This window comes from Vanessa cardui, chromosome 11 (assembly GCF_905220365.1).
Source record: "Vanessa cardui chromosome 11, ilVanCard2.1, whole genome shotgun sequence".
Taxonomy (NCBI): Eukaryota; Metazoa; Arthropoda; class Insecta; order Lepidoptera; family Nymphalidae; genus Vanessa; species Vanessa cardui.
This window is the reverse complement of record NC_061133.1, coordinates 607011-631845: the sequence shown is the minus strand read 5'-3', so window position 1 is coordinate 631845 and position 24835 is coordinate 607011. Positions and strand designations below refer to the sequence as shown.

General features: G+C 33.4%; 2 protein-coding genes across 8 annotated transcripts; both read right to left on the bottom strand.

Moving 5' to 3' along the window:
* Nucleotides 1-598: 598 nt before the first annotated feature.
* On the bottom strand, nt 599-4757 carry LOC124533647 (myeloid differentiation primary response protein MyD88). Its single transcript, XM_047109056.1, has 6 exons — nt 4472-4757; nt 3659-3876; nt 2122-2309; nt 1745-1910; nt 1500-1662; nt 599-1301 (listed from the first exon to the last, which is right to left on the bottom strand). The coding sequence occupies exons 1-6, from the start codon at nt 4597-4599 to the stop codon at nt 989-991; spliced, it is 1176 nt and encodes a 391-aa protein (XP_046965012.1). The 5' UTR covers nt 4600-4757; the 3' UTR covers nt 599-988.
* Nucleotides 4758-8721: 3964 nt separating this feature from the next.
* On the bottom strand, nt 8722-23909 carry LOC124533763. 7 transcript variants are annotated; one of them, XM_047109264.1, is made up of 5 exons: nt 23601-23843; nt 14109-14185; nt 13229-13325; nt 11631-11804; nt 8722-11384 (listed from the first exon to the last, which is right to left on the bottom strand). In XM_047109264.1, the coding sequence occupies exons 2-5, from the start codon at nt 14109-14111 to the stop codon at nt 10429-10431; spliced, it is 1230 nt and encodes a 409-aa protein (XP_046965220.1). In that variant the 5' UTR covers nt 14112-14185; nt 23601-23843; the 3' UTR covers nt 8722-10428. The 7 variants fall into 7 exon arrangements, with proteins under 7 accessions (XP_046965220.1, XP_046965217.1, XP_046965218.1 ...); XM_047109261.1 differs by lacking the exon at nt 14109-14185 and adding an exon at nt 14839-14961 and having other exon boundaries at nt 23601-23842; XM_047109262.1 differs by lacking the exons at nt 14109-14185; nt 23601-23843 and adding exons at nt 14671-14961; nt 15087-15425.
* Between the last annotated feature and the right edge of the window lie 926 nt (nt 23910-24835).

Sequence of the window (24835 nt, the reverse complement as noted above, 5' to 3'; positions counted from 1 at the left end):
TTATATACACCTTACAAAATGTTGTATATATATACATATTTATTTAATGGACCACTTGATAGTAAATGTGGCTTCATCCCAAGACATTGTTCCCGTAAAAGATATATCTCAATGGTAGCACTCATTGGAAACAAAGCCTTATCTTTGTGATTGTAATTTCAATTCTTCACTTGCTTTGCAAATTAGAAAGCAGTGCTACCAAATTGTGATGAATAGTGGTACAATAATTGTTAAGCCATCTTACAATAAAATTGACATAAAAATTGATCACATATAAAAATATAATCAAAAAGTATTTGTTGGATCACTTACGAACATTGAACTTTCTTGTATGACATATTTTTATCCAAGGCCAAATGGAAGAAGGACATTTCATAGATAGTCAATAAAACTATTCCCTCAAGCCGACACCCCTAGGACAAGCTCATTTATACACACATGTAGTACATTTTTTTTTCGGTTCCTTTTAATTTTGCTTAAAACTAATAAGAGGTCACTAAACTTCATGAGAGAATTATTCAAATCCTTAATGCAATCAAGTGGGCAACAATAATATCAAAAATCTTCGATCTATATATGTATATTATATGACAATTAAAATTGGAAGACATTATTCATAGAGGGATATAAATCAGACTAATGTTATAAATGCGTATTTATGCGTAAACACTCAATCAATTCAGTCAATTTATCAAATTTTAGTTTTGGTTTGTATATCCTGTGGTTGTGCCCTTCCATATCTTCATATCCCTTATATTATGTTTAAACTTTCGATCAAAAACATCAGTATCAGTAAATTCTAATATGACTGTAAGTATTGTAGTAGTCTTTTTAAATTGGATGATTTCTTATTACCATACAAAGTACTCATTATTTGCAAAATCTCACCTCATAGTCAAGGTATTCTTTTATTAACAAATCAACTGGACCCTCATTCTCTCAGTTGATTACATTGTAACAAATTGCTCCTTTAGATCATTGTTTTGTCTCAGTTCTCAACAGCAATGGCCTTTTTATGTTTCTTGCCTCTGAAGGTATTGATAATTTTTCTAATTGGTCCAGATTTCTTCTTCTTCCCTTCGCTGGTCTGGCTCGTGTTGCCTAAGGACTTTGTTTCGTAGGAGTTTGGATAGTTCACTTGTAGATGGTATAAATCAGTCATACTAGACGTGTCAGTGGGTACACTCGGTAGAGCAAGTTGATGCTCTTTATAACCATTGACTTTTTGGTATCCATTATTGAGGCTCTGCGATAGTTCAGCAATATTCATGGCAGAGTGAGTAGAACTGGCGCTGTTTAATCTAGAAATATAATAGTACAATTATCAATAAACAGTGCATACACACCTTTTTCTTAAGGTAGGTTTTTGTAAGTGGGCCAAATGATGGAAAATCGTCACCATAAGTATTATTTAACCGTCTGTGTATTTACATTGAATTGACAAGAGAAGAATTTATTAACAAATCAATGATCGAAGGGAAGAGGGATAGTATGAGTACCTCGGCGTGTCCACGATGCGCAGCGACTGCGACAGGCGCTCCCAGAAGTTGTAGAAGGAGTGCGGGCCGGGCTCGCTGTAGCGCAGGCTGTGGTAGTGCGCGATGTGGTCGGGCAGCACGCACTGGCGGTACATCACCGGGATTATCTTGCTCTGCCGCTTGCCTACCGGAGGACGGGAGTTAGTTACAACTTTTAATTGTATTAAGTTAACATTAAGGTGGAATAAGTTCTGATTATGACGTACTTATAGCATCCGCCTGAGCTAGGTTCATGCAGAAATTTATTGCAGGACTCCGCAGGAAATCTGGAGAGTATATTAGCACAATGTAACGGCAGCGTTCGGAGATGAGTCGTGACACTGGCTGGAACTGAGTCGCGTGTCCTGCTACCAGGTCTTCCTCTGTACATATCTAGAAACACAAACACACAACAGTTCAGAATACACATTTTTACTTGTATAAGAATTAAATTATTGCAGTTAGTCTTCCCTGATCAAACCACTAAAATTTGATGAAGTTTGGTATAATAGATGATTAAAAATCAAAGAAGAACCATAGGCAATTTTATTACGCCCCTATAACAGTCAAAAGTCAAATAATTTTGATTATAGTACATATTTACCTTAAACCCTTCACTTCTCATTCGTATAAGCAGTTCATCGACAAAGTCCTTATCCTCTTTAGCGTACAGCACATAGGCATGATACCTCTGAGGTTGACCAAACAGTTTGTCGTCATATGTGATGATATCCTCGTCACTGCCATCCACCGCCACAACCACTTGGTTGTTATTGGTTTGATTTCTTGAAACTGAAATAAATTATTAATTGTTTCACTATTCATCATTTTTCAACACTTTTAATTCTTATTTGAATTAGAAAAATGACTAAGACTTGATAAGTATATCAAGCCATAGGTAGAGATTTATTTAAATTGAATTAAATATATGCAGTTAACATATTGCTATAATTAATATAGATGCGGAAGTTTTTGTTGGAAGTTTATTCTTCCATGAAAACATTTTGAGGGTTGAAAACACAAAATTTCATGGTATTTAATAGTTTTAACCTACAATGGCTACTTCTACATTCTTAAAACAATTATCAGAGTAAGCAGCATGAGATGGCCCAGTGGTTAGAATGTGTGCCTCTTAACCGATAATTGCGGGTTCAAAACCAGGCAAGCACCACTATATATATATGTGCTTAATTTGCGTTTATAATTCATCTAATGCTCGGCGGTTAAGTTAAACATTGTGAGGAAACCTGCATGTGTCTAATTTCATCTAAATTCTGCATTCCACCAACCCGCATTGGAACAGCATGGTGGAATATGTTCCAAACCCTCTCCTTAATGGTAGAGGAGGCCTTATCTCAACAGTGGGAAATTTACAGGCTGTTACTTTACTTACTCACTTTAAGCAGAATTGGTTTCTGTAGGATTCTATCATATAACAAAAAATACAAGCTAAAGTAAATATAAATAAAACAAGTTAAGCCAATAATTTATCAAAATGAGAACACAATCTAATTTATATTAAATAATTATCTTCTAAAATATTAATTATATTGTCAACTTAATTTTTATCAAAATAGATTTTATATTTGATGTCATTTTAACAGATAAGTAGTTTCAGAATCAATACTTTTAAATCACAAAAATTGACTAAAAATTTGGAAGCTGAAGCTCATTTATTTAATTTGTATAAAATCTATCCTCAAGGTTGTCTAGAAGATATGGCTAGAAAGATATAACTATCTTTTAAAGTCATGTTACACATTCATTAATCTCATGTTCATATTTATATGGTGCTAATTGGCATAATTATATGTTCTAAAAATACATAAATAAATGAATCATAGTTTTGAGGGAATGCCTCAAAATCAGAGACAACAGTAGCAAAAATTGTCAGTCATCGGTCGTCAAATCTGACCATTATACTAATTAATTTTATTACTGTAAAATATCAATGACGCAATCCATGGCTTTACTAATTTATTAGTGATTATGAACAGACAATTAATTTGATTTGATATATTTTACTGCCCTTTTATTTAAAGTTTGTACAATTGCTTTTCAAAAACCTCTGTTAATTTTTGCTTCGGATATTGAATAATATAGTAATTGGCATTTTAAAGTAAACCAAGTTAAGTACAAACCTATCAGTTTTTCTTCTCTAGCCAGCACCAGTAAATCTTCATAAACATCGTATCTGTCTAATATTTGAAGGTAATCTAATAGTCTTCCAACTGTATCCGACCCATCTTTAAACTTTGTCCATATATCTATAACCTTAGCCGTTTTATCTTGACAGTCATTTAAGGTTGCTGCTACTTCAGTTGATATATTGGCAAGCGATGCAAGTCCTCTCCAGTCTCTATAATAAATATGATTTATTATAATTGACACATCGATGAGTAACTCATGTTCAATTCAATTTTAAGAGTGCTAATGGTAGTTTTTATCACAGTTTGTTTTCATTTTAATTTTAAGAACATTTTAGTAGATCAAATAAACCCACCAGCAGGTTATATATCTTTGAATCAACAATTAGCCACTAACAATTTTATGTATGAAATCTAGGATATTATACAACAACTAAAACAGCTTCATTAGTTTTCTGAACATTTTGTGTAGAGTGAACAATATAAAGTACCCATTAGTCTATATATATTTATAGCTTAAAATATTTATTTTTCAATCACAACAAAAATCGCTGTTCTTATCAAAAAGATGATTAAGTTATTTTGTTTTATAAATGTGTAATTATTTCAATCTACATGATTAGATAGTATTTCATTTAACTTATAATGTTTTTATAACATAGTCTGGTTGTTATAATTTCTCATATAGCTGGAATTATATGTTTTTTTAAATATAATGTTTTACAATAGAAACATTAGATGGTAGAATTTTCATTTCTTTCATTTATTTAAATGGAATAAGTTCATCGTTAAATAAAATGTAAATACCTGTGTCGTGAAAGATGATCGGGTCCAATAATTGGCAAAACTTTTCTTGTATTTAAACGAGATGATAATAAACTTCGAGATTCATTTGTAAGTGCAGACAATGGCACAGTGTTAAGATCGATCATCATATTGCCGCCACTTTTAATAAGACTTTTATAACTCTCTCTCTGTTTTGTTTTGGCACACTTTCATTTCGATACGTTTCGCGGAAACGCGATTAAAAAAATATTACTAATATTTTATGTATGCTTGTGTACTCTGTGTATAAATTAGTCAATTGCAAAATTTGCTGGCAATGTTGCCAGATGTTTTAAATATGCGGTCGTACGATGAATAAATAAAAATTCGCAATTTTAATGACTAGTATATGTATCTTAAAAAATCTGTGTGCATTAATCTCATCTGATTCTTTATTTTTAATTTTTTGATTTTTATAAATTACCCTCGAATGAATGTTTTTTTTTTTCTATCAGCTTTTTTCCAAATATACTAACACTCCAAATTTGATTGAATCATATTGAATTTAATGTTATTATAAAATATATATTATATATACGTTGTCAAGTGTCTATATTTGTGACCATACTCACGAATGTTTTTTTGTGAATTTTGTCATATCGCACTGATTTACCACTATTACTACTATTAGTTTTTTTTTTTTAATCAGAGTAAAGGTATAGAATAAACATCCTTGTTTAGATTTATTACCGTTATAATTATATATCAAGCGGAAAACTTTAATAGCGGCGTTTTTAAAGTGCATTCTTAAAAATTGTCTCTGACGTAATTAATAATGACAAATACATTACATGTATACAAGCCGCGAAAATCAAACAGCCGCCAAACAACATAATGAAGGAAAACAAATTTGTATTCAGTATTTTTTAAAGTTTGACTGTTGGAAAAAAATATTACGAATGTCTTTAAAAAGTAATTGTTGTTTCGTTAAAACATAAAACTGAAATGTTACTCTACAAAATATAGATAAAATGGCAAAATATCAATTCTGACAATCTTACTGAATCTGACAATTTTACTAGTTAAAAACGAATCCTGAGTCTATCGGAAGATTAACTCAGACTATATAATTGGGTACTTAAAAATTATATATTACTTAAGCATAATCATATTATGATATTATGTATTTGCTAAAAAAACCAACCCAATCTTCGCACAGGTGCAATTTATCAGTAAAGTTTATCGTGGACATAAATATACCTCCTTATAATTTATAATTTATCATGTGGCTTTTGAAATCAATGGGTAATTATTGTTAAACAGTAGGTTGTTAGTACGAATAATAACTAACATTAATAACATTTTTCGATTATTAAGATTCGAATGACTTTTTCTAGTGTATTATTAAGTCAAGAAATTATAGGTCCTTTATATAAACATCAGATTTTCTTGTTGAATATTTAAATAAAACGCCTGTTTAATCGTTTCCAATATTTTTATTTTTAAATTAGTGGCAGTGAAGTTTTTTCGAGATCTTAATGTTACTAACGGAAACCGGTCTTTTCAGTCGTCGCTAATAAATAATTAGAATTACATACAATAAATGAGAAAGATTAATTTAGAAAATATATCGAAGTCAGATATATAACAGTTTTTTATTATTAAATAATAAAAATATATTAACAAAAATGTAATTCCAGTTGTAGCATTTCACCTTTACTGATTATAATTATGTACATTTTCACATTCGTACATAATATGACACCTCTGTCTCCTAGTTAATATTCTTTGTCATCCATACCGAAATAAAAAATATACAAAATTTTAAAAATGTAATATTACGTAATAATTAATAACACATGCACATACATTATAACGACATTTTTAACATTAAATATAGCAAAATTGTACATTAGGATTTAAAGACTTCGATATTTAAAACAAAATATTACATAATTTGGCACTTGAATACTTGAAGTTATTACAGATGTACTAACTAAAACACAATAAAAAAAAACCCTTTCTTTACCCACCATATTTTAGTGAAAATGTAAATGTACCTTTTTAAACTATTTTAATGTATTAATTGAAGTAAAAAATAAATGATGTGACTAGAAAAACAGGAACTATAATAAAAAAAAATGAACCCTGGGTAGTATATAAAATCTTATGCATTCTGTTGAGTTTAATTCCACAACACGATATTTAAATTATGTACTCGTACTTGCGTGCTCTCTTCTGTCGACTATATTACGATAACTTTACAATAGATTAGATTTACGTATGCTTTTAAACATAGAAATAAACAGTGACTTCAATTTTTTAATCAAAAAATAATAATTGTGACTATTTTTTTTTTCATTGTTTTAACACGAATTTAGTAAGCTCGGTATAATAATCAAGATTTTTTTTCTAGTCGTAACATTTTAAATTTCCTGAGAAAGTGATCTCAGATTCTCCAAATTATTTCCAATGAGGAATATGGGGGATAGCCAGAACAAAATATTTTCACAATTATTTTTTTTCTATTAGGTACCTATTTCATATTATTTCGTCCGTTCGCTCTATGGTAGAGCTATCATTATAATTTTCATTTTAAATCATTAATTTATGTATTTATATATGTCTACATTGATAGTTGTGAATACTATGCACTACAGCACACTAAGTAGTTGTACAAGTTTTTCAATTACCAGCATGTTCTGGTAGTATTGTTAAAAATTATTTATTTACCAGTATTGTTCATGAAAAGCCATAACAGATTGTGGTTAACTGGAAGCACGTAAGACTCCTCATTCGTCCATTCAATCGGACAGACGAAATATACTATATATATGTATGTATACTATGTTTTTATTTCAACTTGTATACTTAATGGATAAACATCAACGTTTTGAAATTGATCGATATGGTTATCATTTTGTTTGAGATTGCAGCTTTAGCGATAAGGCCTGTTGCACCTTATGCAACTTTCTATATTCCGTATTTTAGTGGTTCATACCTATTTAAATATTCTGTTAATGTCAGTACACTGCCATGCTGCCTATACTTTATTGCAATAGTATAAATGAATATTTGTTCAATATTTAACAAACTTCGCGACATAAATCTTTCCGTACCCTCATCTTACGTTGAAAGCAGTTTATCCATATTATACTTTATTCATACACTTGAATAAAGTAAATAATGATTTGATTTTGTTAATATCATCATCTAAATACATAATTAAACGAGAATTTGTCAACTAACAATGACGCAGCTGATTCAGTTATCTCACTCTGATTAATTTTGATGCATTTAAAATATAAATTCACTTAACATATTCCTATATGTTTTTGAATTTAAAAATACGTTTGCCACATTAAACTATTAAAAAAATGAATTACTGGTAGAAATTGTATTTACATGAATCAAAATCTTCAACAATTATAACACTAGAATTGAAAACTGTACACACCAATAAAAAATAAAAAATCATAACTACAGTCAAAAGCTACTAAAGTTTATTAATTTAATTGTGTTGCATTTAATTTATGGTTGATTTAGATTTTATATTCGCAGATTTGCCTCCTTAGAATCCCATTATTTTTTGTAACAAAATGAACGCAGCTCTAGACTCTATTCATACTTATTTGTTCTTCAAGTGACCTTGTTGTGAGTTAGAGTTAAATAATATATATTAAAAAAAAGTTTGAAGTCACTGGTATTTCAAATGAAAATGAAGAACTTTAACCTCTCATATTTCGTAATACTCTTGTTTCTAACATCAACATGTGATTATTTCATGGTTTTTAATCTATATTATATTAATATCAATCTTTAGTTCCGTTACATCATCATGAAACATAGCCACTTTTTCGAAATAGCTTCACCTAAAGTTTAATAGCAATAGTACTTTTATCGAAATTATTTAATTAGAATGAATAAAAGACAAGTCACAATATCAAACCTTAAAAACAAACTCTTATAATTTATGTATCAAAACATCAAAATGTTTATTTTTCTTTTCCGGTTCATGAAAATTATGATTAACTGTAAATAGAAACAGCTAAAATAAAATATTAAAGATCTCGCTAAATGTGATCAAATATATAATTAATTTTTAATTATTTTGTTATTGATATGAGCAATCAATATATAATCGCGTAAACTATTTTATTCAAATAAAATTCTTTCGTATAAACTAAAGTATAACTATTATCGATATAAATATTCGAATATATTTAATAAGTCGTAATAAAAACATTGTTATTTATATATATATATATATATATATATATATATATATATGATATAAATATTTTCATGAACCGTACCAACGTATTTAAAAATAAACGGACAGCACATAAATAACGGGTATCGTACACCAAAATGTATATAATCGTTAACAGCGCCCGCTCCGTCGCGCGGGAGCGATCACCTACTCGATAATCATTTAATATTACACCTTAAATAACTATACACTCTATGACATCCCGACGGGACTGTAAAACTTATTAAACTTCAATATATTATACACGTATTAGTACGTACTATACAAAAATTAAAAACATTATACAATAATACTACGATATCATAGACCTTATAAATACAAGAATCGACTTACAACTACCAAATACCAATTTGGTATGTCGCGACGAATTGCTGTATAATCGTATTTTTAGTTACAACCTTTTTCATAACACACAGTTTATTAACTAAACTTGTCGTATTCTATTAAAAATAATTGCGTATGTCTCTCTGAAACATCGTATCGCCTCCACCCGCTTTGGCTCGAGACCTGACGCGAGGACGGCCCTCGGCCGCCGTCTCGCTGTACTACCGGCAATGTAAAACAACGCACAAAGAGCGATTCGCTCGTCAGTCTAGGCCCGGTCAAGTTATCACTCCAAACACGCTATATATATATACGTCAACCTTATGTACGACAGCTAATCGTCGCCGTTATATAAAATGCGAATACGATTTATGAGCAAAGACTGATTATCCAGTAATCATTCATTATTCTGTTACTCCAACCTATTACGATACAAAAACCACGATTTAACGAATTTCGATATAGTTATTGTTTTTAAAGGCTTATATTTATAATAAAGGTTGTCAGCTTATTTGAGCTTTTGTCACAGGTACGTTATCTATAAACAAAAATCGAATCCCGTTTTTATTGTTCGTGATAAATTGATTATTTAGGCCTACCCCTCGAATACATGATTGTCGCAAAGTAAAACAAATGCACGAAATCGTAGGAAATAATAACGTATTTCGAAAACACTTACTATTATTTAAATTTAATAATCAAAAAGCGGCGGGTTCATGAAGTGACATCGTTTTTCGTCGCTACCTCCTCTATAATTTATTATTACCTAATTATAAAGACAATAATGTCTATGATAAATATTTGTGCTGCTGTTCGTCGACGTCGGATACGTTAATACACATTACGCTACAGTAAACATCCGATCGTACGCACGCGAAAACGTGTAAGAATATCGATTCGAAAAGGTATCGGGAACTGACTCGCACGCAGTAACCGTTGCAGTAATCGATAGGAAGTCAGTTTCACTTACATTACGTCGCTATTATTAACTACTGTTTGGCGTCGTCGCCCCGTCCGGCCGTGACGGCGGCGGATCAACTCAGCCTTTTTTTTAAATTTCATAAAGTCTTTAACCAACTGGGATGTTCGCTCCTAGCTGCGATCACACTACCTACAAACATTTAATGACACAATGCGCCGGGTTTGAGGATCGTTCGGCCCTTGCTTTTCTTCGTACTCAGACATCTGTAGCCGAATACCTAGGTTGATAGACCTTTCGTCTAGGGTTAAAGCAGGGCTCCGGTCGACTCACCGATGTAACCTAGTGACCTATATTGCTTTATTGCGTTTTCGAGTGGCAGTGGTGGTGGACGAGTGGTGCGGCGGGTCAGCGCGCGGCGACGCGGCACAGCGCTAGGCGCAGCGCAGCGGCGGCGGGCACGGCGGCGCCGCACAGGCCCGATCAGAGTCTGTCCTCTTCTTCTTCCTCTTCACCCTCGTCTCCGGCCTCCTCGTTCTCCTCCCGGTAGCCCGGGTGCTCACTGATCGCATAATAATTCCCATTGTATATGACGCCTAGCTCCCTCAGCGCGTCTCCTCTAATTGTCGCTTTGATCGTCCAATTGTAGCAGTCGTCCGATTCAGATTCTCGGTCCAGCCGTTCCACGTCGAGAATTTTGGAACTGAGCCGTTCGAGAATTATACCAATATCTTTGATGGTCAAATGCCTCTTTTGATCGACACTGAGTTGATCGATAAGAAGGAGGAACTTCTCCGACGTGACCGCCTCGTCCTCGACTAAGGTGTTCTCGGTTTCGCTCTCCGAGGAGTCTCGCTCGCCTCGGCGTGCCGATTCAGCGTCAAGAAATCGCACGTGACCCTTCGGTCGACCTTGAGGCGAAGCTCGTGGCTGGGAATCCTGAATGGGTGAGGTGGCAACGCTCTTGTGCACAGCGATGCGCCTTCCCTCCTCATGAAGTGCACAACAATGGAAGTCGCACTCGTCTGTCGGTGGGCGATGAGGATGCTGGGAGTGAGCAGGGGGTGCGGGTGGAGTGGCGTGTGTAGGAGGCGCGGCCGCACGGCACTCGGCCGTGTGCACGTGGTGATCGAGCGAGGAGGAGGCGCGTGAGAGTCGAGCACGCGCCGGCCCCGGCTCATCATGATTCACGACTGTAATATGTGGCGGTGGGGGCTGCGGTCGCTCCAAGGAGGTCTGTATAACGAGCGAGGGCCGTCGGTCCGGCTTGGCCTGGCGTGAGGGCGAGCGCGCGGCCGGCGACGCCTGCGGCCGCTGGTCCCAGTGTAACACCACTGTGACGCGGCCCTTGTTGTCCATGATTTTCCATGAAGGTGTTTCATCGTGCAGCTCGAGAGCGTGTATCGTCTCGCATACAATTTTGGGTATCGCCGATATAGCTGGAATTACATTTCATTAAAACTATTTAATCTTTAAGCACATACAAAATTACTACTAATTAAACCATTTAGTAAAAATAATGAAGAAATAATTATTTCTTATAAAAAACTGTTTAATATTAAATTTAGTATGCATGAGTAACATATTTTTATTTCTTTTATTAAATAACCACCTTTTGAGTCTCAACTTCATTTAGTTACGTACTATCTGTTTCCTTTTACGATTCCCGAACGATTGATACTCACCAGCCTTGATAACGTCGACACCCGTGGGATACCATCGCTCGCCTTGCCGTAAAAGCAAAAGTACGGTATTAGGTGGGAGAGTGCGCCAGTACTCGCCGTCCTCAACCTGCGTGCCGTCGCTCTCCAATACCAGCCGGACGGGCTCGCTCGCTGCTACCGATAGCTTTTCTTTTCCTGGAAAGCATGCACAATATTCTCAATCTATAGCAAAATCTCTCGCTTTAGACAGACGGATGAATAAAATAATTTCAATTAAGCCAATTTATTTGTGTTTTGCCATAAATAGAATAATTTTGTCTAGGAAACCTTGAAGATAATTTTGACGTTCAAAGGAACACAATGTCATGGTCAGTTTAAGTGTAATCCTGTATTTTTATATTTGTATAAAAAATACTTGATTTTATGTATGGATTTTTTATTTATAATTCGGATATGATAGAATAACTTTATATATTCTCATACGACTATATTTAATATTATTATTGTCATTATATATTTTACCCAGGAACTAATCAATGCTATGTCACTATTAGAAATTTTAACTTAAACAAATCATTGAAAAACTTCCAAGACATAAAGAAATATAAAAGTACTCTATTATGCTACTATGTAGGTATATTACCAATATCTAATATATAAGTGTCAGAATCTGAATCTACACCAATCTTCGACGTATCTCAAAGCTGATTTGAACACCTACTACTCTACCTAACTAATCTAGTTTTTAATAAATAAGTAACATAGTTTTGAATACTTTCATCAAATGTTTCGAACTCAATGTACGTATTTTTCTATCTTCCGTTATTTTAGTAAAAGTTGTAAATTTTTGATAGTTCGCACGGCACGTTGTTTAAGATAAAATTAAAAAGCATAATTGCCTCTTATTTAGTGCGACTGAAACCAAAAAGGGGTCACGCGAACTGCGTCAAATCTTATTGACCTCACTAAATGGCTTAGTATGTTGCATCTTTTGATGCTCGAGAGTTGGCTTAGTTGTATTATTATTTATCGATAGCATTCATGCCATGTTAATTTTCGTAATTTCTATTAGAAATATAAAAGCACGAAAACTTATTTTGTATGATATGATGTGCTCTTATTTCGATTCATATATATCTTAACGTATTGCAAATTCGGCTATTTTATAAATATTATAATTAATAAATATATTCTTTAAAATATAAAAGTCAAAGCTTGACAAAAAAAGTGTGAAAATAAAAGATAGTTTTGGCATAATTATAAAACTAATATAGTTAAGCGATTGTACGCAACTTCTAATTGTAATTTCAATGTAGTTTTGGAACTGTAATTGCGACATCCAGAAAATGGAAATCTAAGAGTTGTTCAAAATAACAAAAAACAAAATACAAACTAAAAGACAAAAATACAAACATAAAACTGGTGTCTTACATGTTGTGTAGTGTAGTGCTAGACTAACTAGATCGATAGAAGTAGTTCGATATCAACTTGTGATAAGTATTTGAGTTCAATTTTAAATCATTCATTTGCGTGTTGTAAGTGATTCCAAACCCTTGAAACAGCGGAGTGGAACTTTAACATACGACCATGTTGATACGATTTATCAATGCATTACTGACCTCTATGTATCAGCTCCTCAAAGCTGGTCACCACCAGACCCTTTCTCACATTTCTCGAACTGTCCCATATCTTAAAAGGCCTCTTCCCTCTAACCTCCTGATGAAAAACACGGTCAAATTTATAACACAATAATAAACATATCATACAGCTTATAAAATCGTAGTTATTATCCACTTTATTGAAATATTCCAATAGATATTTTTATTAATATCGGTTTTAAACAGTATGTTCTTAATAGTATTTTTTTTTAAATAAGCAACTAATAGAAGAAACTTTTTAATCACAATCAATTAAATACTAAATGTTGCCAGAATTAGTTATTAGTAATGCAATCCAGATTATTGGTACTGATATTAACTTATTTAGTAATAACCAAGCCTTTAACAGATATGAACGTAAATTATTTTCACATTTCAAATAAGGTGGATACGAAAATTATTATGCACAATGGAATGAGGTATAAAATAGCACTAATGAAAGGGGTAAGTTTGTAATGTTATAGCAATTTGGACAAAATAACGAGAGCAGCGGTTATGCAATGAGCTACATTACTACATGTATCTCTATCTATCGTCTGTGAGTGAAATCTAAAATGATCCTCAGCTTTTTTATAGTCAAGGAAAAGGTATTGGTATTTTATTTTCGTTAAGCATAAATATATAACATTTGATGATGCTGTAAGTACGATTTTAAATAATATATAATATAAAAATGAATATTGATAGCATATGTTCAAATCCTAAACTATTTTCGTGATCCAAGTCAAACAAAAAATTGGTTAACTTATAAACTTCTTGCTGACTACTGATCTGCATGACTTTAATAATTGATATTATTTTAATATAAACTTGGTTTACTTTATATAAATTGTATTCTCACCATTAAATCAGATTTCAAAAGTATTCGATATTAGGGAAATGAAAAGAAGAAACGTATATTCATGTCACAAAATCATTCTACAAAGAACGGTTCATGCATAGTGTAGGTGCTACGGCGTAGCGGCTACGTATCGTAGCCGGCGTCCGTAGAGCCTGCACTGGATGCAGCGGTGCAACGCCCGAGCGACCTGCGCCCCCTCCCCCGCTTGCCCTCCCCGTGTTCCGCACCCCCCCTTACCCTCACTGACACGCCCCTCGCCGCACGCACTGTGCGTTGACCTACTGACATCGCCCTCAACGATCTTTAATCTAGACTGGACTATCCCAACCGTGGGCAATTGAGTCCTAGTAACATACTGGAATCAACAGGCGTCGAGTCATCGTTTTTTCGTCGGAAATGTCATTGTCATGTTCAGTGATCAGCTGATTGCACGACATGCCAAACGAAAAACGGAATCATTTCAATAAAGCTCAAGCCAATTTGATTCATACATTCAATAACGATAAGGCTTTTTCAAGTTTCATTTAATTTAAATAAAAGGATGAAAATGTAAATAACTTACTCGAGTGAAACTAGAAGTCATACTTTTATTTCACTTATTATCACTTCGACATTTATGATGGATTTAACAGCAAATAATATCATAACAGGTTCTAGGAGGTTCTATTTACAGGATAACGCGATGAATAATGAAGAGTGCATGGTTCGGAGTGTCTACAGATAATGTTACCTCTTGTATTTCGACTATCATTTTCACGGTGCACTCACTCACACTTGCAACTTCACTTCAAGTCACTTTTCTGTTTATTACATTTATTGTACAATTAGTTGAAGTCTTTTTAATAACTATTTGCTAATTAAAATTGTACACAACATAAATAATATTTTTTTAGTAATATAAATAATTAAGATTGAGTATAATTTTCGAATTGATTACAAGGTACAGTAGGAAATATATAAAATATAAATGAACCGTACTCAATAGTATATCCACATATCACAATAATACAAGCCCAAAGCACAACCTCAAATCATACGAGAATCGCAGCACGACTCTATCTACGATACAAATCTAAATATGTAAAAATATTACTTAATTATTATTAGCATCTGTAAAATTGAGAACACGTAGCTATCTATTTTGAACCTGAATATTTATGAGTTATCATTTTGACCGTCACGTTACTACCCTAATAACATTAGACATGTCTAGCACAGATTATACATCCGAATAGGATCGACACACTCTGTCATAGATAGAAAAGGGGCGGCGCGGTGCGCCGGCGAGCGCCGCGGCCGCACTGTCGACGCGCGACTCGTGACTCGTGACCGGGTCGCGGCCTCCTCCCCCCTCCCGAGGCGCCGCCCCACCCCCGCGCCCCCGCCGAGGCCTCGGGCCCGCACTGCAGCGCCCTACCCGATGCCGTAACATCTTCGAAATTAGCAACACCGATAATGCACTTTTTGGCCGTTCAAAAGTATGTGAACCGTCTGTGATTACTTGCACTGATTGGCGAGCATACCGGAGTAAACTTGATTGTAACACTAGCGGTATAAAACCAACAAATAGCAATTTTCTAGTTAAAAAAACTCTCAAACAAGAACAACTTTAAAAATAGATTTATGATAACTTTGATAAAAGCGAGTGACAATATAGGAGCGAAGAGTGATTTTATTTTTATTAGTGACTACGACAGACAGTGAAGATATAATGTTGTTTACGTGAAAAACTTCCACACTATAGAGTTAGAATGAGTACTATAGTTATGCTACGTCGTAGCACATAGCTGTTTTAGGAGCAATATTTTGTATTGTTTATCAACTTATTTGTGTAGAGCAAAAATAATTACAGTTATTTTATTATGGTATTAAAATATAAACATTTTTTATTTATTATTATTTTTTATATTAAAGTACTTTTTTTTCTTCCTGTGATTGTGGGTTTGACTTCATCTAATGATACGAGAAAATATTAAGGAGTAAAGTGTGTTGGACTGTACTTATAAAGTAAACTTACAGCGAAATTATTATTCATATATAATACTAGTTGCCTCGACTTACTACGGATGAAGCACCCCGAAGTTCAAATTTCCCAAAATCCCTTCGGACGGAACGCCTACGTCGCGAAAGGTGTATAATAAATTTCTAGTCAATCGGGCCTATGGACTCCTCATGATGAGTCAGGCCGGTTTTACCCATGTCGATGCAAAAATATTTTTGACAGTGTTTTTCTTTACGTAAATAATGGTGTAGAATTTAATAGAACCTTAATTGACTTTATCAATAAAAACAATGTGGTTGATAATTCTCATCGTCAAATTATAATGATATATAATTATGAGAATTTTACGTCACATTTTGTCTACTACAGTAGTCAGTACTACAGAAGTAATTAAAAGTTAATTTTAATATGAAATAAATTTTAAATTTTTTATATAAAATATATGCACTATTTCTCGCATTGATCCAATAACAATATTTATTATTAATAATCCTTTGCGTAAATTTCGATGATGTGTACAAAAATCTATTAAGTTAATGTTGCAGTATCTACTAAAACGAGTTATATTCCCTACACGCGTTACAGAATAAAAACAAAATACTAAAATAAAACAAGAATGTAATTTAAACGAAAAAGAATTTTTCACACCAATATATATTTTTAAAAGCAACTAAAACTGCGACAGAGTTTACGAGTACCATTCTCATCTGTCAAGATGTTCTCTAAGAATTTCCAGCTCCGAGACGAGTACCTTTCATCCACATATTTTCTCGTAATTAGATGTACCAGACGAAATTAGACTTCTCATCTACTGAATATATCTTCGGGTAGCGCTACGCAGCGTTGTAACTAACATTCAAAGGGATTCTTTTGTGTTTGCTTACTTTTTTGTTTTAGTTTTTAATCACTAAGTGAAAATTAAACAAAATTAACATTATTAAATATTTATAAATAAATATGTTTAATTTCACTAATAAAAACATCTGGCGTTACCATACCAGGAAGGGACATATTTAGGCCTTGTTAAATTGATATTATTCGACAGGTGTAAAAATATTATAGTTATACAAGTGTACTCAAGAAGTGTATGCGCAACCACAGCTAAATTATTCCATCACTCTCATAATCCCACTGGACGGTATAACAAGAGGACCTCAAAGAGTTCAGGAGTACGATTCATCACTAGAATTTCCAATATATTTTTTCTACTTCCAACGTTTTTTGCATTCGTTATAATTAATGTTATTATTCTCACACGAAATATTATGCAGAATATAGTAAGCAATACTATGAACCCAGTGAACGATAAGCCCGGTAGCCAGGAGTGGGCGGAAAGGGAGCGTGAACTGCGCGTAAACTGCAACATTTTATACTTTTTACGGGGAATTTTAAATACTTTGAACCTCCATGTGTATATTTGCAGAATTAAAGATAAGATTACCCATTCAAGAAATAATTTCTGAAAACGTTTAAACCATGGAGATATTTATAGATATTATTACTTATCTTTTTAGTTATAGATATTCCTTCTATAGTCTTTCCTTTTTTTGAAAATCATTCTATGCCATAATTTAAGAAGCCTCACATTTTGGGGTCTACGCGTAACGACCATGTTGGTATCATTCTTTGGTGTGAAATGTTATCGAAATGACCTTTTTGTAGTAAAAATACATAGTTACTAAAGTAAGACGAGATAGCATGTAAATTTACTAAATTAAAAAAAAAGTGTTTTTTCATTTAATGTATGTCCTTTGATATACTTTTTTCATAAGAGAATAATCTGCTCGTAGAAAAGTGAACTGTTTACTGGCTATAAAAACAACCCTTACGTCTGTTTCTCTCAATGTTCATGACATCCTTGAAATTATCAAAAATACTAATTTGTATTTTGTACTCGCAATAACAAAAGTTCAGTAATTCAACAAAAATATCTATTATATTAATAATTGCAGATTATAAACATATTTGCTGGTAGCAATATCTCCGAAACGACAAACGATGTCCGTAAAGCATAGGCATCGTTTTACGGAAATTATTCATTTTTTCCTTATTGATTTCAAATATTTTATATGACAAAAAAGTAAAGTGTTCAAAATATTGTATTTTTATTGGTTATGTTTTGAAGGTGATAACGATTTGTTAACACAGCCTTGCAAACGATTAGATATAGTTTTAACTAAATCTCGTTAGTGCGTTTCATAGGTTTCATTAAATAGGAATTCGTAACTACAGATCTACTTTCAAAGAGCAAGATAATAAACCTGTCTTTTTGGGTTTATAAATATACAAGTTAACTGTTCATAGTCAACTTAAAATTGTAGTAAACTCTAGATCTTATATAATAATATGACACCGGCTCCAAATATACCAATAACTATAACTACGTTATATAATCGTAAATCGACTTTTAAGTAGTCTAATATTTTTATCTATGACTCTAAAAAATATGTTGAATATGCAATTATTTTTACTACTTTTTAGTGTATATTAATTTGTTTTAAAATAGTGTTTTGTTTGAAGTCGGTTTTTCTTTTTGTTAAATTTTTTATTTATAATAGATTCATTATATTGTATGTATTATTTCATATATGTAGGCAGACTGACAAAGAGCTAAATGACAGTCAATGGTCACCATTGCTCATAGCTATTACTACTGTAAGAAATATCAACCATTTTTCATACAACTAATGCGCCACCAACCTTGGGAACTAAGATGTTACCTCTTGTGCCTATAGTTAGGCTGGCTCACTGACTATTCAAACCGGAACAAAACAATAGTAAACACTACTAATCAATCTGGTTACCCACCCAGGCTTACACCAAGCCTCACTACCAAGTAAATAATCAACTAACAACCTTCATGTGTCTTATCTGGACTGATCTTGTTATGTTACCGCTAATATAGACATGAAAATTTTGTAGCGCTATTCCCAAGTATGAAGTGATTTAAGCAGGCTAATTACATACACCTGGGACCTAACATTTAAGACCCCGAGGTCGTCACGTCAGTACATTCGGCCATTCATCAGTCTCTGTATTATACCTATATTATAAATATTTTTATGATACCTATTAGTTTTTTATATATTATTTTGTACTAGACAAACCCACTTTGTCCTCACCACGTCCTAATTTAAAGTTGTGTTGATGATCGATTAAAAAATATCAAATACAGTGACAAAATACGATAGTCTTTCGTCTTATAAGTACTATTAAGGTAGCTTAAATTGCCGGTTTTAACGTTCACAGGTGGACCTCCAACCCTGACTACAGTTAGTAATTACCTCATTGTAAAGTTCTTTATCAATTAACATACCAACGGTTTAAATTTAGTGTAAACAAAAAAATACACTGGATCCCTGAATATGTATGTATATATGTGTTGCTAATAAAACACGCAAGCAAACTCTGGAAATACACGAGTACTTTGAAAGCTTTATAAAGGCATTGAGAAATTTTATTCCATAATTCCATCCCTGAAGGGATCATTCATCATCATAACATATAGTCTGATCCAAACATGATAATATATTTGTTACTCGTCATATTTATTATAAAGATATAAAAACTTTTATCTACTATGTTTTATTTTTAATTATTGGTCGAAACAGTTACGATATTTACAAACGTTTTGGCTTTAAGGCGGTAAGGTTAATAATAATTACATAAATTAAATTCGTAATTAAAAAAAATGTTTTAAACGATTATAGTTATAATATAAAATAGTGTGCAAACTAATTGCAGCGATAAAATATACCGCGAAACTCATGCTCAAGCGGTACTTATGGGATTAATGCTTAAGGGAGGAATTAGTCTGTATCCCTTGCTCCACTAGTGCCTCACGATCGATTCCTGGCGCTATCAGAGGATTAATACATTATAGCCTAGTGTAAAGATATAAAATAAACTTTGCTGAAGAGATAGTCACCGAATTTTGATTAAAAATCTATATCATTAATAATATAAATGCGAATGTATCTCTGTCTGTCTGTCTGTCTGCAACTTTTTCACGGCAAACCAATGAATATCATGAAGGAAACATGAACTCCAAGAAAGGATTGACTATATTTTGCCTAACACATGACAAGCAACACCCTAAAACACGAGCGAAGCCGCGGGCGATTACTAGTATAATATAATAAACTCTTATAATACTATTGAGCCGTACCATAAACCGAAGCCAGTCGTGTTTTATTAAGAACAAATAATGAGACCTCTCGAAGTCTCACCCTCAGGATGAAGCTGCATCTAGCAGCAGCACTGGTTTATAAATTATAGTGGAGCCTAAAGTAACCATGCCTTAGATGGCCAAAGCGATGACTCTTTATGTCATAACATATATATTGCTTCTAAATATCGTTTTACAGCTTCCGAGGTAAATTCCAAGACCCTGGTTTCTGTCTTCAGGATATTTTTTTTTTATGGTATAATTTATCGGACGGGTAAATGGGCCACCTGATGGTAAATGGTCACCATCACCCATAGACAATGACGCTGTAAGAAATATTAACTAATCCTTACATCGTCAATGCGCCATCAACCTTAGGAACTAAGTTGTTATGTCCCTTGTGCCTGTAGTTACACTGGCTCACTCACCCTTCAAACCGGAACACAACAATAATGAGCACTGTTGTTTCTCGGTAGAATAACGGATGAGTGGGTGGTACCTACCCAGACGGGCTTGCACTAAGCCCTACCACCAAGTAAAACTGACAAAATATTTATGGTTTTTCTCTAACTAGCTAGTAGGTACCTCGAAGTTGGTTTTATCTTCACGTGAACTTTTTCCGGTCGTGCTGATTTACCGTCCGATTACGAGAGTACCGCAATGAGTATGGTACTTGTCGTTGCGCCAAACACTCTTGTCTAGTCTACTAAAGAAGTCTAGCTATCCTTTGTCTTAGTTAATAATTATTTAACAAACCTAGTTAATAATCGTGTATCTACGAAATATTGTTATAAAATAAGCTTATTTATCTGCATGCATGTATGTTTTAATTAACCCTTGTCTCTGTAATCAACTGTCCTGAATATTAATCTAGAGCTGTGGGTAACGAAATTATACTTTTTAATTAATTACATTAAAACCTCATTAAATTTCAGGTAAACTATATACATAAATAATAGATGAATATTGAAATTATTGTAATTTTGATATGTCATATAATTAAGGCACAGTATGTGTCATTAATGTATTCAACATAGTGAACTGAGAAGTTTCGTTAGACTATGGAAAAAGTATAATAAATTCCAATTTTTTGGAATTATATTTTTAGATTAATTTTGATTCGCTTATTTACATAATATTAGGTCATTTAGGTACCAATAATTCGTGAAAATAAACAACCTTTATTTATATTAGTATTTATAGTTATCTACTGATCAGTGTTTTTATCAATCGTGGCTGCTTTATATAGATTTTCAAGTGGATTGACGTTTACAGTCAGCTTCACTTTTTAAGGCCGTAGCGCCTATAGCCTGTCTCAATAAACAGACCATCAAATGTGAATAGGATTTATACTAATAGTTGACGTTGTATAGCAAACGAACCTTCACACTTTATGACTAAATATATATGGTGGTTTCCTACTGTAATGTTAAGATTATATTGTGTAGAAGTCTGTTGCCTTTGTCTATGTGGAAGTGTTTTAAGATTTTTTGTGTGGCCAGTTTTATCATCATAATTTTAATTTGAATTGTAAATATATATATATAACACCACCACTTCTACACCACAAGTAGTAAAGAATTAAAAAGAAATGTATCAATGTAATTCATAAGGTTACAACGGTATGTAATATCCATTGCCTTTGAACATATATTGGCCATAAACGTAACTAACTTTTTAATGTCCTCAACAATATATAGTTCACATATATTTTGGTTTTATATGTAAAATTCTAAACAAGTTATAAATAAAAAATAAGTAATTTAAGAACAAAAAGTTATTATTATTTCAATGCAAACATAGAATGGCGAATAAAAAAGTCAATAAAACCTTGTAGGAAAAGTATGGTTTAAAAAAATTAAGTTTCCAAAACGTGCTTAATTTGTGTTTATAATTATTTCTATGTCAGGTGTTGAAGTAAAACCTAATAAAGAAATCTTCATGTGTTAAATAAAATTATGTTACATGACCATGTTCCACAACGCTGCGAAAGGGCGGGTATATGTTCCAAATTTACTCCATAACGGGAGAACAGGTATTGGCCCAGCAGTGGAACATTCACTGGTTTTTACTGAAACAAAACCTTTTTTATTAATATTTTGCCAAGTTGAACTCTTTAAAGTTTTTATAATTATCTCGATTCTTTTATAAACATCTCGATTTGTTAATGTGTGTGTCAAAAGATTTATTCATCTAAATTATTGTATTTTTAATATATGTATTTAATTAGCTCTATTACTAATACATTGATATTTAGTGACATAGTAGGTGTGTTAACATTATATTGGATAGTATATATATACATAGTGTATATATATGTTTTCGTGTATAAAAGTTTTATGAAAACTTCAAATTTGATGTAAAAAAATACACTTATCCTTCTTATAACCTTTGTAAAACATTTTTCAACATATTTTACTTAACTCAAATTTAAATACATTTTATTTTATATCTCTGTGTGTATTATGCCTATCATATCTTATAAAAGTTTAAAAATATGAATATTTGTTCAGAATTGTAGATTAAAGTCCTATTCGAATATAAAGATGATTAGCTAGAAGCAAGAGTTACGCTTAGCGCTACGAACCGCTACGGAGCCCGGTGCTACGGGGCTCCGTCACACGCATGTGCCAACTACGAATTGCTCGTCTTCACTGTTATCTGTCTTTTAATAAATTTGCGGTGACTATAATTTATATTATTTATAATTTCATGTATTCTTGTACAGTACTTTACTACAATCAATATTAATAACGGTACATTTAGTATAAAAACTATAAATTGTGGGAGTAGTTATTAATTTAAGAGTCACACTCAAATAATTTTACGAGTAATATATACAGCTTCATATACTGTGTATAGGTATTATAACCTGAAAAACTAAAACTGGAACTCAAAGAAAAAACTCATCGTAAATTCTAACTAAACATGTGAAAAGAGACGATTCATATAAGGATACTATGTAATCTGGCACAGATTTTGAATAATGCAGGTTGCATGTGCAACGGGCTACGGCAGAGAGAGAGGGATGCGCGCATACGGACGCAGCGCGCGCGAGCGAGACAGCACGCTGGCTGCGGCAACCCTTGCCTCCACTACCTCCTGCACGCTCATCACTCCTTCACTGATACACTACGCTACGTGAGGGCCAGGAACCGCATCGAGGGCCCGGGTCACGACGAAAGCCGGCAAGCGCGAGGGTCGGCACGGCGGGTTCAGGCGAGCACGGGGCAGGGCGGTGATAATCACCATATCTGCGGGCGTGTCAGTGGTCACCGGTTACGCAAGAGGGCGGCGGCGGCGCCGGTCGCGTCGCGGTTACCTCTCTGGCCATCGCGGCATGACCGCCGGAGGCCGCGGGCGCGCGCTCACGCCGCCATCTTCGAGGGGCACAGCCCGGGATTCGCGTCGCGACTCGCGGAGCACTTGAGCGGTGCGCCGCGTGGGCGGCGATCGATGCGCGCCACGCGCCTGCGTCACCGACCTCGCACGAGCGCGCCCGACGCCAGCCGACCGCACCGGTGCATCCGCCCTGACCCACTTCCCGCGCACACTGACCTCCTTCTCCACACTTCCAATGGACCGAGTTGCGAATCGCTCTGATGCGACGTGTACTCGCCTCCCTCTCACATTTGTCATCTCTATTTCCCCTTACGCTATTTTAAGCTTAAGTTGTCTTGCATAACAGTTATAATCGAATGCACGACGTCGGAAACTCTCAGTCAGTGCATGCCGCCTTTCGTGCATCAGACTACATCTATTGCACACTGCTAAGGTAGCATGATAAGTTAGTATTTATACGATAGGATAGCAAACAATGAATAGGGAAATGTAAAATAAAAATCAAATTTGTAATTCAGTAAAATTAACTTATTAAGCGATGACTTACTGTGAATAATTATAGGAAATCGTTTGGTGCGACCAATGTTACAATTTTTCATTAAATTTTATATGCTCTGTTTATTTAAGAAACATATAAGATATATTGAAAATATATTATAAAATGAATATTCAGACCACATACCACATTCATATGAATAAATATTAATACAAAAAATATATTTAGTGCCTTTTCTGTAAAATCTAGACTTGTTGAATTCTAGAGTTGACATATTTTTGTTTAAAAATAATAATGACTAACTACAAATGATTTTTTCTTATTAATTTAATTCGTTGTTATTTATCAACTTATGTGGGCTGCTAAATAACGATAAATAAATATACAAAAAAACTATCTGTTATTTTAAAAAAACGTCGCAAAAATTGTAAGGAATGGTTTAGGGATAAAATTATTATAAAGAAATATTTCAAAATCATAAACAAAACTAAAAAAATACGTACGCTAGAATTGATAGATGATAATTAATTAATTCATTCATTCAACTATACATATACATTAATATATATTTTTTTTTAATAACCCAGATGATGCATATTGATATAAACTATAAAATCACATAAACAAGCAATGATATGTTTAAGGCATAGTGAATTCCAAAAAATATATCAAATATGAACTTATCTGTAAAATTTTTATATGTGAAATGGCAGCACTGT